At 49.5% G+C, this 15319-nt stretch overlaps 1 protein-coding gene and 1 long non-coding RNA gene across 2 annotated transcripts in view; one reads left to right on the forward strand and one right to left on the reverse strand.

The window, feature by feature from the left end:
• The window catches only part of LOC118576756, a 39500-nt gene that overhangs the window by 3575 nt on the left and 20606 nt on the right, over positions 1-15319 (forward strand). The window lies entirely within an intron of this gene.
• Positions 644-14706, reverse strand: Napsa (napsin A aspartic peptidase). Its single transcript, XM_036176975.1, has 9 exons — positions 14498-14706; positions 5254-5389; positions 5049-5172; positions 4796-4914; positions 4063-4262; positions 2428-2550; positions 2191-2335; positions 1723-1821; positions 644-933 (listed from the first exon to the last, which is right to left on the reverse strand). The coding sequence occupies exons 1-9, from the start codon at positions 14569-14571 to the stop codon at positions 694-696; spliced, it is 1260 nt and encodes a 419-aa protein (XP_036032868.1). The 5' UTR covers positions 14572-14706; the 3' UTR covers positions 644-693.

The raw sequence follows: 15319 nt of genomic DNA on the forward strand, positions 1-15319 counted from the left end.
TGTTTACCTTCCGCTGCAATCTTTGGTCCTGTCTGTCTCCCAAGTCCACTGTCTCACAAGCTGAGCTACAGACTGTCTGTTCATGCCCAGAACGTGAGCTCTGCCGAGTCTAGGAAGGAACTGAAGGGATCTGGCGGTGGGGTAGTGATGACCAGGCCCCAGCACCTCTGGGCAGCAAGGGACTGCGGGTGGAGCCTATGACATCGCCACTGGAGGAGGGACAGCCTCTGACCCTCACAATCCTGGGTCTTCAAGGTCCGCCTTTATGACAGACCCAAGGTCCGCAGGATGGTGACCTCTCTCCTTAAAACAAACCCTTTGTCGATTTCACCCCTACTGCCACCTGTCGCTGTCACCTGACTTGTCACCTCCTACACTTGTGGCTGTGGCCGCCCTCTGCAGGACGCCAACAGGGAGAGAACTACAAAATCCGTGATGCTCCGCGGTGCACGGGCCTTTGACTACCGGTAGTGGTGGCCAGAGGCTTCATGGGGATTGTTGTTCCCGACCTCTCACTGGCGGGCCGAGCGCGAAATAGGATGCTTCTCTTCCCTCCCATCTCTTTCTCAACTCCAGAGATCAGACATTCATTTTTCCCGAAAGGGACCAAAGTGGATTCCTTCAATGGAAAGTGAATTTCGTTTTCTTTTAATTGGAAAGAAGCTAGCCTCTGTGGTCCTGTGTGCATGTACCCTAACTAGGCTGTCCTCTGAGGAACTGCGCCTGAGCAACCCTTCTTTCTTCCGGTCCAGTTGCACGAGACCGAGCACGCGCCAGACCCACGCGCGGGCCGATGTGTTTGTCCCCTCGGTCGAAGACGGCCACGTAGGGCCCCAAAAAGACGTCTCCGAGGATCCAGAGGGGTCCTGAAGGCTTCGGAATGTCCAAGGCCTGGAAGCCCAACAGGCAGAAGCCAACATCGCTCTTAAGAATCTGCAAGGTGACAACACGGACGAAATTGGGTGTCACTGGAATCTGAGTTTGATTGTCCCCCCTGCACCCAGAAGGGGCAAGGAGTGTTGCTACGTGGGCATGGTGCCACCATCCAGTGATCTCAGCACTCGGGAGACTCCGGCAGGAGGGTGGGGAGTTCAAGACCAGCCTGGGCTACATACTTAAACCCATTTTCAAAAAAAAAGAAAGAAAGAAAAGGGGAGCGGCGAAATGGCTCAGCTGGTAAAGGTACTTGCTGCTAAGTCTGTCCTCAGACCCCCTCATAGTAAGAGAAAATCGATTCCTTAAAATTGTCTTCTGACTTCCACACACATGCTGTAGTCAAGTGTGCACATGCAGAAAATAAATAAAAGTCGTTGAAAGGGAGAGAAGAAGAAAAAGAAAGGCAAAGTTCAGGCTGGGCATGTTGGCGCACACCTTTAATCCCAGCACTTGAGGAAGAGACAAGAAGATTTCTGAGTTTGAGGTCAACCTGCTCTATATTAGCAGGTCTGGGTCTGCCCAAGCTACACAGCGAGACCCTCTCTAAAGGCCGAGTTCCTGGGCGCACACCTTTAATCCCAGCACTTGAGGAAGAGACAGGAAGATTTCTGAGTTTGAGGTCAACCTGCTCTATATTAGCAGGTCTGGGTCTGCCCAAGCTACACAGCGAGACCCTCTCTAAAGGCCGAGTTCCTGTGCTGGATGTCCAGCCCTGGGGAAGGAGAGCCCCAGCTCTACCCTCTGCAGCCGTTTTGGTACTCTGGTGTCACATGGCAGTCGCCTTACCTTAATGACATAGTCCTGGCCTGTGAGGTTAAACCAGACCCCACCAAGGCGGAAGGAGACCAGGGGAAGCTCTGGGATCTTGGAACACTGAATGAGGTACTGCGGAAGAAGGGGAACAGAGCAAGTAGGCAGACGGTTCCTGCTCCGCTCACGTGGCTTGGGTGGATCCCTAGTGCTCCAGAGTTCAGCTTATATTGGGCAGTCGGTTGTTCAGGACCTCCCGTTAGGTAGGCTTCTCCTCTTAAGTCCAGCTCTACATTTTTCTCTCCCACCCACCTGGAGAGCGTGCTAGCTTCCTCCTACTGCCTTGCCACCTCATCACTCAGACCTCCAGGTCCACCTGCCCTTCCTCATTTACTTCCTGGTTAGCTGCTTTCACGCTTTAGGCCGCAGCTGCCCACCCAGAGTCTGCCACCAAACCCCCAAGATCCTCTGAAGCACACCCATCGGAACTAGGAGTGGTCTCACCTGCCCAGCCAGGAAGGGAAATCCCCCAATGGCCTTATTCAAGGCCCGGATCTCCTCACTAGGTCCTGTGATTAGAGATGTTCCTGTGTCTAGGATGGCACCACAGCCCTGGGCACAAAGAGTCAGCCCTGTCCCAACCTTCACACTGTGAGGGAGGATGGGGCAGGAGCTGTCATCAGAGGCAGGGCCTGGATGTCCAGACCCTCAGCTCAAGCCCCACGAGTCCAAGTTCCTCACCTCTCCATGTGGACCTGCCAGTAGGCGGGGATGGTGACTGGTATGAAGGTGAGGGGAGGTATGTAGTGGGCTGGGTCCGAGCCCCCCAGGACCAGCTCTCCTCCATCAGACCCTTCAGAATCTCTGCAGAGGCAAAGTGAAGTAAGAGGCTGGTATTTCATTTATTGGTCCCAGAGGTGGCCAGGCAGGGATGGGGCTTCCTGCCAGTTGGCTTCTAGGTGGGTGTGCTAGCTAGTTTTATGTCAACTTGACACTGGATAGAGTCACTGGAGAGTAGGTAGGGAACCTCAATTGACAAAATACCTCAATAAGATTGGGCTATAGGCAGGCCTGGAGGGCATTTCCTTAGTGTTTGATGTGGGAGGACACAGCCTGTTGTGAGTGAGGCCGCCTCTGGCCTGATGGTCCTGGGTTCTATAAGAAAGCAGGCTGAGCAAGCTATGGGGAGCAAGCCAGTAAGCAGCACCCCTCCATGGCCTCTGCGTCAGCTCCTGTGTTCAGGTTCCTCCTGTTTGAGTTCCTGCCCTGACTCCCTTCAGTGATGAACGGTGATGGGGAAGTGGGAGCCAAATAAACCTTGCCTCTCCAACTTGCTTTTGGTTGTGGCGTTTCATCACAGCAACAGTAACCCTAACCAAGACAGTAGGGTAGAGGGATATGGGCAGGTCCTAAGTATGGGGACCGGAAACAAGACAAGGATGACCTTGAACTCCTGATCCTTCCACTTCCACCTCCCAAGTGTTAGGATGACAGGCATGTACCTCCATATCTAGTACGGGGGCAGGGGGGGCGGGGGGGCTTTTGAGTATACGGTTGTGCCTCCTAAAAGCTGATGAATAATGAGCAATCCTAACTCTAGGCAGTGCTCTCCAGCAGAGTATGCACTCTCTTGGGTTGAAGCAAGGGTCCTTAAGTGGAGTACTTGTTGAATGGGCATGCAATTTCCTGTTTGATTTCAAAACCTGGGGCATTGTGAACCCAGGGTGATTTTCACTGGTATGTTCTGAGAGGTTGTGGGGTTTCTTTCCTCTTGTGTTTCTATATTGGGTAAGCATTTTCCTGAATGCAGGTGAAAGCTCTTGTGTTGGGAGATTGACTTCCTTCAAGGACCACAGGACTTCCTGTGTTAATAATGGGACTTCCTGAAGGAGATTTCTCCAGGCTGGTGGTGTAGCTGACTGTGTGCCAAGCCAAACAACCACTATCTTGGGAGTTAAGCTGTGCCCCCTTGAAAAAGTTCATCCTAGATGGGCTTGTTGACTGTTTACATTCCCTCATGGAAGGGTGAGGAGGGTTATAAGACCCTCACCTGAATATCCAGCTGCTCCCTCTCATGCAGCTCTGCCTCAATTGCTAGTGGCCTGGGAGAGGGGCTAGAGTATGCAGATTAAGGGAAGCTCCATCTATGGAGCTACAAGGAACCCCCCCCCATCCCTCCTGGGGCAGCTTTTTAGGGGGAGGAGCACCACCACTGTGAGTAACCCCTCACCTATGCTCTGTAAGGAAGCTGAATGCATTCATTGGTTCCCCAGAGTGAACTGTGGTGGGAGGCTGCCTAAGTATTGGGACCTCTTAAAGGAAAGGATTTTAGCAACAGCTGGACTCTTGGGTATGGAGACAAGTCCCATCCAATACCTGTTGAGGTAAAAGGAGAAGATGGGCTTCTCCAGCAGCCCTTGTTCCACCATCCTGTCCAGTGGAGGCCGAACTCCTCCCACAGCCAGAGTTGGGAAACCGAGACCCAGGATCCCATCAAAGCGAGCAAAAGCAAAGACCAGGCTGGGCTCCCACAGAGCCTCTCCAAATGTCACAGAAGCACCGTGGATTCCTCCAATCTAGGATAAATTGAGGTGGGACCAGTTACTTCTAGAAAGACATTACCCTCCTATGGCTGAGAATCTGCTTGGAGGCTTTGGGAAAAGAATCTAGATGGTCTACATGAGAATCCAAGCCTCTTCCTAAGAAACCATACACATTTGCTCAGGAGGTTCTGCCCTACTACTCAGGAAGCTCCACTTCTGGGAAGGCCATGCTTATTTGCAAAGGAAGCCTCCCTTTTTAGAAGTCCTACCCCTTTTCTCAAGAGGCCCCACCCCTTCACAAGAAGCCGAATCCTCTTGCTAAGGAGACCCCATCTCTTCTCTAGAAATCCTATCTCCTTTCCTAGGAGACCCCACCTCTTTCTAAGAAGCCCCACCCCTCGCCCAGCAGATCATGCCCCTCGTCCTGATCCTAGGAGACCCAACCTCCTCTCAAGAATCCCTTCCCCCTCTCCCCTGAGAGCCTGCCTCTTCAAACCCCTCCCTGAACCAGGCGGTGGTAGACCCTAAGTTCTAAGATGAAGTCTTGTGTGGCTGAAGTCACCCACAGTTAGATTCTCCTGGCTCAGGATTCCGTTCAGCCGCCCAGTCCCATACTGAATGGCAAACTTGGTCCCATTGGGTCGAAAGGAGCTGGAGGCCTTGGGATTGAACCGATGGTGAAACCCTAATTTAGGAGATAAAATAGGTGTCACTCAGGGGATGGGAGACTCAGCACCTGCAAGGACAGCCTGGGAGATACTGAGACCAAGCCCCTCTTCTCCCATCACCCCTTTCGGCCTTCTTCCCAGGGGAGCTCACAGCAGGGCAAACTGAAGAAATGACATCTCATAGATGGGACCCAGAAATTGGAAGAACCCGTGTCAAAGACCACTGTGAAGTTCTGAGGAGGCGTTCCCAAACCAATGTCTCCAAAATACTGGGTCTGGTGACACAAGGGGACACAGGATAAGTGAAGAGTTGGGTATTCTGCCTCAAGGGCGGGAATGTGGGGACTGGGACTCACGTTCATGAACTTAGACAGGGGCACAAAGATGGGCTTGTCACCAGAGGTGGAGGCCCTAGGAGGCTCCGCTGGCTGTCCCCATCCATTCAGTGGGCTTAAGATCCTGTGTCCAGGGTGGACTCGGCGAAGAGGGACTCTAGAGAGAGAGAATTTGGGCAGTGAAAAAGCCATGCATCCAGGAGACCTTCGTTTGTGATAGATGTCCTCCATGGGACCGGAAGGTAACTGTCCCCGGGGTCCTGCAGTGGCAGTCATTGACTGCAGCTCCACAATGACCAAGGCATGCTGCTGAGGACAACTTCACAGCCCGCAGAGGAAGCCATGCATCCCCAGGGTGCAGACACAAAGGCCCACGCTATCCAGGTACTTTAAGGAAAGCCATCCCAGGTGCCACCACTCCCAGCGGGTTCCAAAGATTGCAAAAAACCAAAAGATGGTGGGAAGGGGAAGCTGCAGAGATGGTTCAGTGGTTAAGAACGCTTGGGATCCAGCAGAAAACCTGAGATCAGTTCCCAGGACCCATATCGGGAGGTTCACAACCACCACTTCACGCCAGCTTTAAGAGATCCAGCACCCACTTCTGGCTTCCAGCAGTGCTGAACTTACCTGCACACACCTACATGAAGACCCACACATGAGCATATAATTAAAAATAGTGATTGAAAGTATAATATATAAAATATTATAGGCCAGGGAGTGGTGGTGCACACCTTTATTCCCAGTACTTAGGAGGCAGAGGTAGGTGGATCTCTGAGTTTGAGGCCATATTGGTCCATAGATTGAGATCCAGAACAGCCAGGGCTACACAGAGAAACCCTGTCTCGGAAAACCAAAACCAGACAAACAGAAGGATATATAAAATATCAAAAATAATATATAGAAGATTTAAATTACATGTAAGTTTAGCAGGAATTAAGCTATAATTTCAATCTCCTGTACTGCCAGAAGAAACAAAAAAGAAACCCTGGTTTGACATTACATTTACTTTTTTTTTTTTTTTTTTAGATTTAAAAATCTTTTATTTTGGGTTGGGGATTTAGCTCAGTGGTAGAGCGCTTGCCTCGCAAGCATAAGGCCCTGGGTTCGGTCCTCAGCTCTGGTGAAAAAGAAAAAAAATCTTTTATTTTACGTGTATGGGTGTTTTGTCTGCATGTGTATCTGTGCACTGTGTACATGTCTGGTGCCTGCAGAGGCCAGAAGAGGGTGTCAGATCCCCTAAAACCGAAGTTTCAGACAGCTGCCATGTGGGTGCTGGAAATCAAATCTGGATTCTCTGGAAGAGCAGTGAGTGCACCTAACCACTGAGCCATCTCTCCAGCCCTTCACTGACAATTTTTTATGTGGACCTCAGTGAGGGGGTGGGGGGCTAAAAACCTGCCATTGTGATGTGAATTCTTGGTGACTTCATGCATGCTGGTGAGACTCTGTTCCCCATGCTTGGGGGTGGGGGATATAAATGTCAAAGACAATTTCACCCTTCATGTTAAGATAAATCACAGATGTGATAAAGACTGATGTGAAAATTCTAAGGGGCAATAGAAAATATTTATGTCTAAATAGAACCTAATTGAGAAGAGGGAGGCTTTCCTAAGCATGGCAGAAAGGGGCACATTGATGAGAGAGATTTGCAGCCTGCAGGACTGCTCAGTGGGTAAAGCTGAGGACCTGAATTTGATCCCCAGACCTACAGCGTGGAAGGAGAGAACTGATTTCTACACGTTGTCCTCAGACCTCCACATGCACTCATACAAGCCAGTGCATACACACACACACACACACACACACACACACACACACACACACACATTAAATAAATGTAATAAAGACGTATAAACTGCCGGGTGGTGGTGGTGGTGGCGGCGGCAGCGGCGGCAGCGCACGCCTTTAATCCCAACATTCCTCCTGCCTCTGCTGCTGGAGTTCTGGGATTAAAGGCGTGCGCCACCACTGCCCAGCCAAGATTTATTTTTTTAAAAAGATTTATTTATTATGTATACAGAAGAGGGCATCAGATCTCATTACAGGTGGTTGTGAGCCACCATGTGGTTGCTGGGAATTGAACTCAGGACCTCTGGAAGAGCAGTCGGTACTCTTAACCTCTGAGCCATCTCTCCAGCCCAAGATTTTTTTTTTTTTTATGTGCATTGGGTTTTTTGCCTACATGTATGTCTGTGTGAGTGTGCTAGATCTCCTGGAACTGAAGTTACAGACAATTGTGAGCTGCCATGTGGGTGGTGGGAACTGAACCCAGGTCCTGTGGAAGAGCAGCCAGTGCTCTTAACCACTGAGCTATGTCTCCAGACCAAGAATTTAGATGTTTTTAAAGATGATTTTTTTTTTTTAAGTAAAAAGTAGAGCTCCTGCCTAGAATCCCCCAGTGAGGGGCTGGGGTGTGGCTCAGTGGTAGAGCCCCTGCCTAGAATCCCCCAGTGAGGGGCTGGGGTGTGGCTCAGTGGTAGAGCCCCTGCCTAGAATCCCCCTGTGAGGGGCTGGGGGTGTGGCTCAGTGGTAGAGCCCCTGCCTAGAATCCACCAGTGAGGGGCTGGGGTGTGGCTCAGTGGTAGAGCCCCTGCCTAGAATCCCCCAGTGAGGGGCTGGGGTGTGGCTAAGTGGTAGAACCCCTGCCTAGAATCCCCCAGTGAGGGGCTGGGGTGTGGCTCAGTGGTAGAGCCCCTGCCTAGAATCCCCCAGTGTGGGGCTGGGGTGTGGCTCAGTGGTAGAGCTCCTGCCTAGAATCCCCCAGTGAGGGGCTGGGGTGTGGCTCAGTGGTAGAGCCCCTGCCTAGAATCCCCCAGTGTGGGGCTGGGGTGTGGCTCAGTGGTAGAGCTCCTGCCTAGAATCCCCCAGTGAGGGGCTGGGGGTGTGTCTCAGTGGTAGAGCCCCTCCTAGAATCCCCCAGTGAGGGGCTGGGGTGTGGCTCAGTGGTAGAGCCCCTGCCTAGAATCCCCCAGTGAGGGGCTGGGGTGTGGCTCAGTGGTAGAGTATTTACCTAACATGCACAAGACTGTGGGTTCAGTCTTCAGTACCGCAAAGGGAAGAAGAAAAAAAAACATAAAAAAGAAACTCTCAGGAAGTAAAGGAGGCAAAAGGAAGGAAGAAAACTCTGGCCACATCTTTGAACGCCACAACTGCAGCTTCTCCTTCAGTAGTTGACAGGAAGATCTGCTTAGTAAGGACAGGTCTGACTGGAGAAGTGATGGCTTGAGCTTGCTCTTCTGTGAAACATAAGTAGACCAGACCTGGCTCCACCACAACGAAAGGGGAAGAAGCTCCTGCCATCAGTGTTTCTCAGAATTAGCATGAAGCCTGGTCCATTAGATCAGTGGTGTCGGACGCACCTTTCTTTCTCTGTTGGGGGGGGGGGGGAGTGGGAAGGGAAACCAGGTCTTGCTATATAGCCCTGGCTGGCTTCCAACTTGTAGCAATTCTCCTGCCTCTGCTTCACAGTGGTGTCTGATGACTGGTGGCGTTATCCTGTAAAGGCTTTGCCTGTCCTCAGCCTCTGTCATAAATAACTATGGTGCTGAAAGCCTCTAATCCATATACAATCCCTAATATAACAGGATTGCCATGAGTTCCGAACCACCCTGGCCTACGGAATAGGATGAGTAATAAAAATCGTGGTTGGAGAGATGGCTCAGGTAGCAGTGCTGCTTTTCTAGAGGACCCAGGTTTGATTCCCAGCACCACACGGTGGCCCATAACCATCTCTGATTCCAGCTTCATGGGATCCAAGGCCCTCTTCTAGCTTCTGTGGGCACCAGGCATGTACACAGCGCACATACATACATGTGCAGGCATGTGCTGGCAAGTTTTTATGTCAACCTGACAGAGCTAGAATCATTTTGGAAGAAGGAACCTCAGCTGAGGAAATGCCCTTATCAGACTGTCCTGTGGGCATGCCTATGGTGCATTTTTTTATGTGGGAGGTCCCAGCTCACCATGGGGTATGTCAACCCTGGGCAGGTGGTCCTGGGTTATATAAGAGAACAGGTTGAGCAAGCCAAGAGGAGCAAGCAGTGATCTTCCATGGCTTTTGTTTGAGTTCCTGCTTCCAGGTTCCTGCTTTGACTTCCCTCATTGATGGGCTGTGACCCGAGCGTTGAAAAGTGAAATAAACCGTTTTTTTCCAAGGTGCTTTTGGTCATGATATTTTATCACAGCAACAGAAACACTAACTAAGATAGAAATTTGTCCCAGGTTCATGGGACATTGCTGTGACAGATCTGACTTTGTGTTTCGGGAAGGATTGTGGTGGACTTTTGGCTGAAAAAGCTGTTGAGGGGCTGGAGAGCTGGCTCAGAGGTTAAGAGCACTGGCTGCTCTTCCAGAGGTCCTGAGTTCAATTCCCAGCAACCACATGGTGGCTCACAACCATCTGTAATGAGATCTGGCTGCCTCTTCTGGCCTGAAGAGATATATGAAAGCAGAACACTGTATACATAATAAATAAATACACTTTAAAATAAATAAATAATAACTCTTTAATTAAAAAAAGCTGTTGAGTACTCAGAGCTCAGTGGGCTGTTTTGCAGAAACTTGGAAGCTAAGCTTGTTGAAAGCAACTCAGACTATAGAGGTCTGGCTTGTATGGTGGTGGCTCATACCTTTAATCCCAGCACTCAGGAGGTAGAAGCAGGTGGATCTCTGTGAGCTGGAGGTCTGCTTGGTCTACAGAGTGAGTTTTAGGTCATCCAGGACTACACAGAGAAACCCTGTCTCGAAAAACCAAATCAGAACAATAACAACAAACTCTGTCAAGGCCGCTCAGGTGGTATTTTTAATTAAGAACTATGAAACTTCGCTTTGCAGAGACACTTGATGCTGCTTAGCTGAAGTTGAGAAATTATCAGTAATTAAAAAGAGACCAGGTTCCAGCATGGTGGTGCATACCCAATCCCAGCATGCCTTTAATCCCAGCAGATATTGAGTGTCAGGCAGGCAGATCTCTGTAAGTTTAAGACCAGCCTGGTCTTCATAGAGAGTTCTAGGCCAACCAGGGCTGCACAGTGAGACCCTGTTGAAGAAGAGGAAGAGGAGGAGGAAGAGGAGGAGGAAGCAGCGTCACTGGGGTGAAATCTTCTGGGAAGTGTTTCCTCGGGTTCACACAAGGAACTATGGTCCAGAGGGAGGTACAGATGTACCTTGTGCTGCTAGACAAACTTGGCAGTGTGTTCGAGTTTCCAGAGTGAGACTGGATTTGAAGGCGCTGAAGCAAGGCTCTGTGAGCAGCCAGAAGAGGCCACTGGTGAAGGGGCAGCCTCAGTTGCAGTGCAAGACCCAGGATTGAAGGGATCATGGAGAGTAGGTTCGGCTCAGCACCAAGTGGCAAGAGTCAGAGTCCCCGAAGAGCACCCCAAAGAGGCTATTGGTAAAGATGCAGCCCAGCTGCAGAGACCCAGCATTTTGGAGATGCTAGTACCAAGGGATAACCACCAAGGGATGACCACAGCAGTTGTGCAGTGGAGCCTGCCTGAGCTTAGGAGATGAAGTGTGTGTGCTGTTCAAGGCCTCTGGAGCCTAGAATGTGAGTCCCAGATGGCTGACGCTGATTTCACACTGCTGGACTTTGATTTTGCTTTGCTTTCACTGTGACTGTGCCCTGCCTCTTCCTTCTTGAAATAAGGAAATACTTTACTTGTTTTCATTTAACAGATGCCCACAGTTGAGACTTTGAACTTTTAAAGAGACTTTGGAATTTTAAGGAGACTATGGATGTTTTAGAGACTATGATTATTTTAGAGAGGCTTGAACTTTTGAAGGAGAGTTTGGATATTTTTAGAAGACTGAAATTTTCTTTTTTGTTCTGTTTTTCAAGACAGGGTTTCTCTGTGTAGCCCTGGATGTTCTGGAACTCACTCTGTAGACCAAGCTGGCTTGGAACTCACAGAGATCCACCTGCCTCTGTCTCCTGAGTCCTGAGATTAAAGATGTGGGCCACCACTGCCCAGCTGAAGACTGAACTTTTAAAGAGTTTGGATTTTTAAAGACTGTGGGACTTTTTAAAAGTTAGGATGTTTTAATCTTGTGATATTAATATTAATATGAGATCTTGGGGATGAACAAGAAAGGAAAGGTTATGGTTTAACACTGATGTATTTTTGTGTCAAATTGACAAGGAGTCAGTTGTGCTGGCTAGTTTTACGTCAGCTTGATATAAACTAGACTTATTTTGGAAGAGGGGAACTCAATTGAGAAAATGCCCCACTAGACTGGCTTGTAGACAAGCCTGTGGTGCATTCTCTTGATTGATGATTAATGTGGAATTGCCCAGCTCCTGTGGGAAGTGCCATCCCTGGTCATGTGGTCTTGGCATGTGTAAGAAAGCAGGCTGAGCAAGCTATGAGAGAAAACTAGTAATCAGGATTCCTTCATCTGCATCACTCTGCCCTGACTCCTCTCATTGAAGGAGTATGACCTGAAAATTAGAAACTGAAATAGACCCTTTCCTCCCCAAGCTGCTTTTAGTCATGGTGTTTATCACAGCAGTAGAAACCCTAAGACAAGGCAAAACACTCATACACATATGTTTTCTTCAGTTTAAAAAAATCCAAAAATAACAACAAAACCCAACTTGTTTACATGGCAGTTATGCAGTGAAAGCCACTGTGCAAATGAATGGGTAGGGCTTCTGTAAGATCCCATCACGAGAGCTGGTTGAAGATCTGTTGGACTTGGCCCTTGAGCTGAGGGCTTCTCTAGGCCTGATCAAAAGGCTGGTTCAAATGTAGGTCTTCTAGTTCTGTTTTGCTAGCCTGGGGTAGATCGAGTTGGGATTGTGTCCCAGGATGACCTAGGTGTTTCCTCTGCTCTTGGCCCTGAGAGAGCAGTGTATATCCACAGCTCTTGGCGTGGCACTGGAAGTCTGTGGAATTGAGTTAAAAAATCAGGCTAAAAGGGGTTGGGGGTGTGGCTCAGTTGGTAGGGCTCACCTAGCATACAAGAAGCCCTGGCTTCCACTCTCATGACCACATAAATCAGGCATGGTGGTGAACACCTGGATTGGTTGAGGCAGGAGAATCAGAAGCTCATCCTTGGCTATATATCCAGTTTATGGCTAGTCCGGACTACATGGGACCACAAAAAGAAAGGAAGAGGGAGAGGGAGGAAGGGAGGAAGGGAGGGAGGGAGGGAGGGAGGGAGGGAGGGAGAAAGAGAGAGAGAGAGAGAGAGAGAGAGAGAGAGAGAGAGAGTCAGCACTGATGAGATGGCTCAAAGGGCAAAGGAACTGTTGCCAAGTCTGATGACCTGAGTTCAATCCTAGGGCCCGTAAGGTAGAAAGAGAACTCATTCCTGAAAGATACCCCCTGACTTCCACACATGTGCTGTGCATGCACATGTACTGCGCATCACAATAAATAGATTTTTAAAAAAGAAAACAAAAACACAAAACAGGTTAATAGAACCAGGCATGGTTGCCCTCTGGCCATTGCTCACCCCTAACACCACACCCAGCCCCGTGATTCAGCCTGAAGAGGCCTTAGAGTGTCTCAAGTGTGAAGACAAGAAATGCTTTCTGGAAAGGTGCCCCTATCAAGAGTTGGGAGTACAGAACCATGGAGACTATATATATATATGGGGGACCCTGGGATGACTGTGGCTTATAATAAGTTTTGGGTTTACTCAATTACTGAGCAAGCCTCAGTGAAACATTTCACTATTAGGATAAGAATTTATACTGTGTCAAGCTGATAATAGAAAAATAAATAAATAAATAAATTTGAAAAAAGCCTCATGAAAGGAGAGCGGGGCACTTGGCTATTTTCACTTGAAAAAAAGAGTTGGGAGTGGTAGAAGAAAAGAAGGGGAGAAACTGGGAGAAGAATCAGACGAGGTGTGGGGTCACTCATGGGGAGGCCTTCCTGAAACAGGCATGCTCAGAAGCTGAGAATCTGGGGTATCAGAGTTTCCAGACCACAGACAACGGTCTCTGAGAAATGGGGGAAAGTCAGAGGGCTTGAGCCTTGAAGCCAGATCACCAGGACTCAGGGCCAAGGAAACTCCTCACAAAATGAATCCTGATTGGATGAGGAGGGGCAGCTGGACACTGTGGCACTGGACACCGAATGGAGACCCTAGTGACTACTAGATAGGTGTTTCCTCACTGAGCCACATCCCTAGCTCTTGGCTTCTGTAGACAGTATCTCCCTGCCCTGGAACTCCACCTTCTTGCCTCAGCCTCCCTGAATGCTGGGCTACCACTCCACCCCACCTAGCCAAATGAGTACCCTGGACTTAAATCTGTGGTGGCCCAAGGCTGGGAGATGGATTAGTGGGTAGAGCACTTGCCACACAAGCACAGAGGTCCAAGTTCAAATTCCCACAACTCCTGTAAAGGCCAGATAAAGTAAAAGCGGGTTACGCCTTTAATCCCAGCACTGGGGAGGCAGAGCCAGGTGGATCTCTGTGAGTTCGAGGCCAGCCTGGTCTACAGAGCGAGATCCAGGACAGGCACCAAAACTACACAGAGAAACCCTGTCTTGGGAAAAAAAAATATATGATGGCCCATGACTTTAATCTCAGCACTTCAGAGACGGAGGCAGGGGATCTCTATGAGTTCAAGGCCAGTCTATTTTACATAGTGAGTTCTAGTATAGCCAGAGTTACATAGTGAGACCTGTCTTTAAAAAGAATGTGGGGCTGTGGCAAAGGATGTGGCTCAGTGGGTACGGCGCTTGCATAGCACAAAACCCCAGGTTCTCTTCCCAGGAATTCCTGCACTTGGGAGGAGGAAACATAGAACCCAGAGTTCAAGGTCATTGTTAGCTACATGGGGAGTTTGAGGCCAGCCTGGGCTACATGAGACCCAGTCTGGACAAAAACCAACCAAACAAAGACCAAACAACCAGAAAGTGTGGGATACTAGGAGGTATTATGCTGAATTTCTCAGGGCGGAGACCCCAGTTTGAGAGTTGGGGACCCAGGTCTTTAAGATGACTTAGAGGATAAGGAACCTTGCTGCCAAACCTCACAATCTGAACCTGAGCTAGATTCAGAGAACCTACATTTTGTCCTCTGACCTCCCTGCATGCACCATCACAGACAGACAGACAGACAGACAGACAGACGGACACACACACACACACACACACACACACACACACACACACACACTCGTTTTTAAAAAGGAGTAAAGTCTGGGGACCCTGAAAAAGAATCTGGATTCTTGCAGCACCAAGGCCAGGCCCAGTATTCAAGGGCAAGTGGTGGGAATCTGTCGGGAGTGGGGTGGGGGTCTCCATACCGGATCAGTGTGGCCCCTGCACGCTCCAAATTCCCCAGGAACAGCAGGCACAGCAGCACCTGTGGTGGCGACATCTCAGGGACTGGTGCTAGGCTGAGATGTCCTGTGGCCTCTTTTTCCCCTTTGCGACTCCGCCCTGTTCACGCCCCACTACCTACTGAAACACAGAGCGGTCCTCTGTGTGTGTGTGTGTGTGTGTGTGTGTGTGTCCGGAACCTGACTGTTTAAGATGTGTGCTGTCTGTCCAGACTTTGGGAGAGCGGTGTGGGCAAACCACACCCGTCCTTTCCTGACACCTCCACACTTCTGCTTTTGACTTTCAGTTCTCTTTTCTGAGACTTATTAACCACACATTTTTTCTTGAGCAACAGGAAGGGACAGAAATGATTTGTGAGGGTCTGGAAGGACAGCCAGTTACAACAGAAACATGCTGTCCTATGTGAGTGGCTCTGCCAGCCTCTCAGGATGCCCATTCTTTTGTTTTTGTTTTTGGGAGGAGAGGCTTCTCTCTCTTCTTACATTTTAATTAGCTAATTTATTTGTGCGTTTGCCCACATACATAGTATGAATTCAGAGGTCAGAGGACAACCTACAGGAGTCAGTTCTTTACTTCCACCAGATGCATCTCAGGGATCAAACACAGGTCCACAGGCTTGGTGGCAAGTGTCTTTATCTGCTGAGCTGTCTCCCCAGCCTTCTTTTTCTTTTGAAACGAGGTCTCATAATGTTACTAAGCTCAAATAATCCTCTTGCCTTGGGCTCCAGAGCAGTGGTTCTCAACCTGCGGGTCACAATCCCTTTGGGGGTCGAATATCAGATATC

The sequence above is a fragment of the Onychomys torridus genome, chromosome 1 (genome assembly GCF_903995425.1).
Source record: "Onychomys torridus chromosome 1, mOncTor1.1, whole genome shotgun sequence".
NCBI classification, from domain to species: Eukaryota; Metazoa; Chordata; class Mammalia; order Rodentia; family Cricetidae; genus Onychomys; species Onychomys torridus.